The 499-nt window shown below is 40.1% G+C and overlaps 1 protein-coding gene across 1 annotated transcript in view; it reads right to left on the bottom strand.

The window, feature by feature from the left end:
* Positions 1-6: 6 nt before the first annotated feature.
* Positions 7-499, bottom strand: part of LOC113340726 — a gene marked incomplete at its 3' end in the record, with an annotated part of 982 nt that continues 489 nt past the window's right edge. Inside the window, exon 2 of the mRNA XM_026585809.1 lies at positions 7-486. Within this exon, the coding sequence (XP_026441594.1) occupies positions 7-486 (480 nt within the window). The remainder of the gene's footprint in view (positions 487-499) is intronic.

Genomic DNA, 499 nt, shown 5'->3' with positions numbered 1-499 from the left:
ATTTGCTATGGACCTTGCAGTGGTCTGCTCTAAGTTTGTTATTGACTTTTGAGTAGCCTGCATAAACAAACTTAGACTTTCTTCCATACTAGGCATTCTTTGGTTAGAAGAATCATTAGGAATGGAAGGTTTCTGTGTGTAACCACTAGCATTATTAGAATGACCTTCATACTGACCTCTAGACCATGAAAAATTAGGGTGTCTTTCCCACCCTGGGTTGTAAGTATTGGAATAAGGGTCATATTTACGACGATTATCTTGATAGAGAGCATTGAATTGCTCACTACCATCGTCATAAAAGGTTTGGTCCAAAGACTCGACGAAAGGCTTAGTTTTAGAACTATGTTCTAGCGACTCAAGCCTTCTTGTCAGCGAAGCTATTTTAGCGTCAGAGTCAAATTGAATATCAACTCTGTGCGCTCCTTTGCTATTAGCAATTGACCTTACCGGTTCTTTAGCATCCCACTCTTGGGTTCTTTCAGCTACCTCTTGCAAGAAT

This window comes from Papaver somniferum, unplaced genomic scaffold (genome assembly GCF_003573695.1).
Source record: "Papaver somniferum cultivar HN1 unplaced genomic scaffold, ASM357369v1 unplaced-scaffold_22130, whole genome shotgun sequence".
NCBI lineage: Eukaryota > Viridiplantae > Streptophyta > Magnoliopsida > Ranunculales > Papaveraceae > Papaver > Papaver somniferum.
This window is presented reverse-complemented; position numbering and strand designations above follow the sequence as displayed.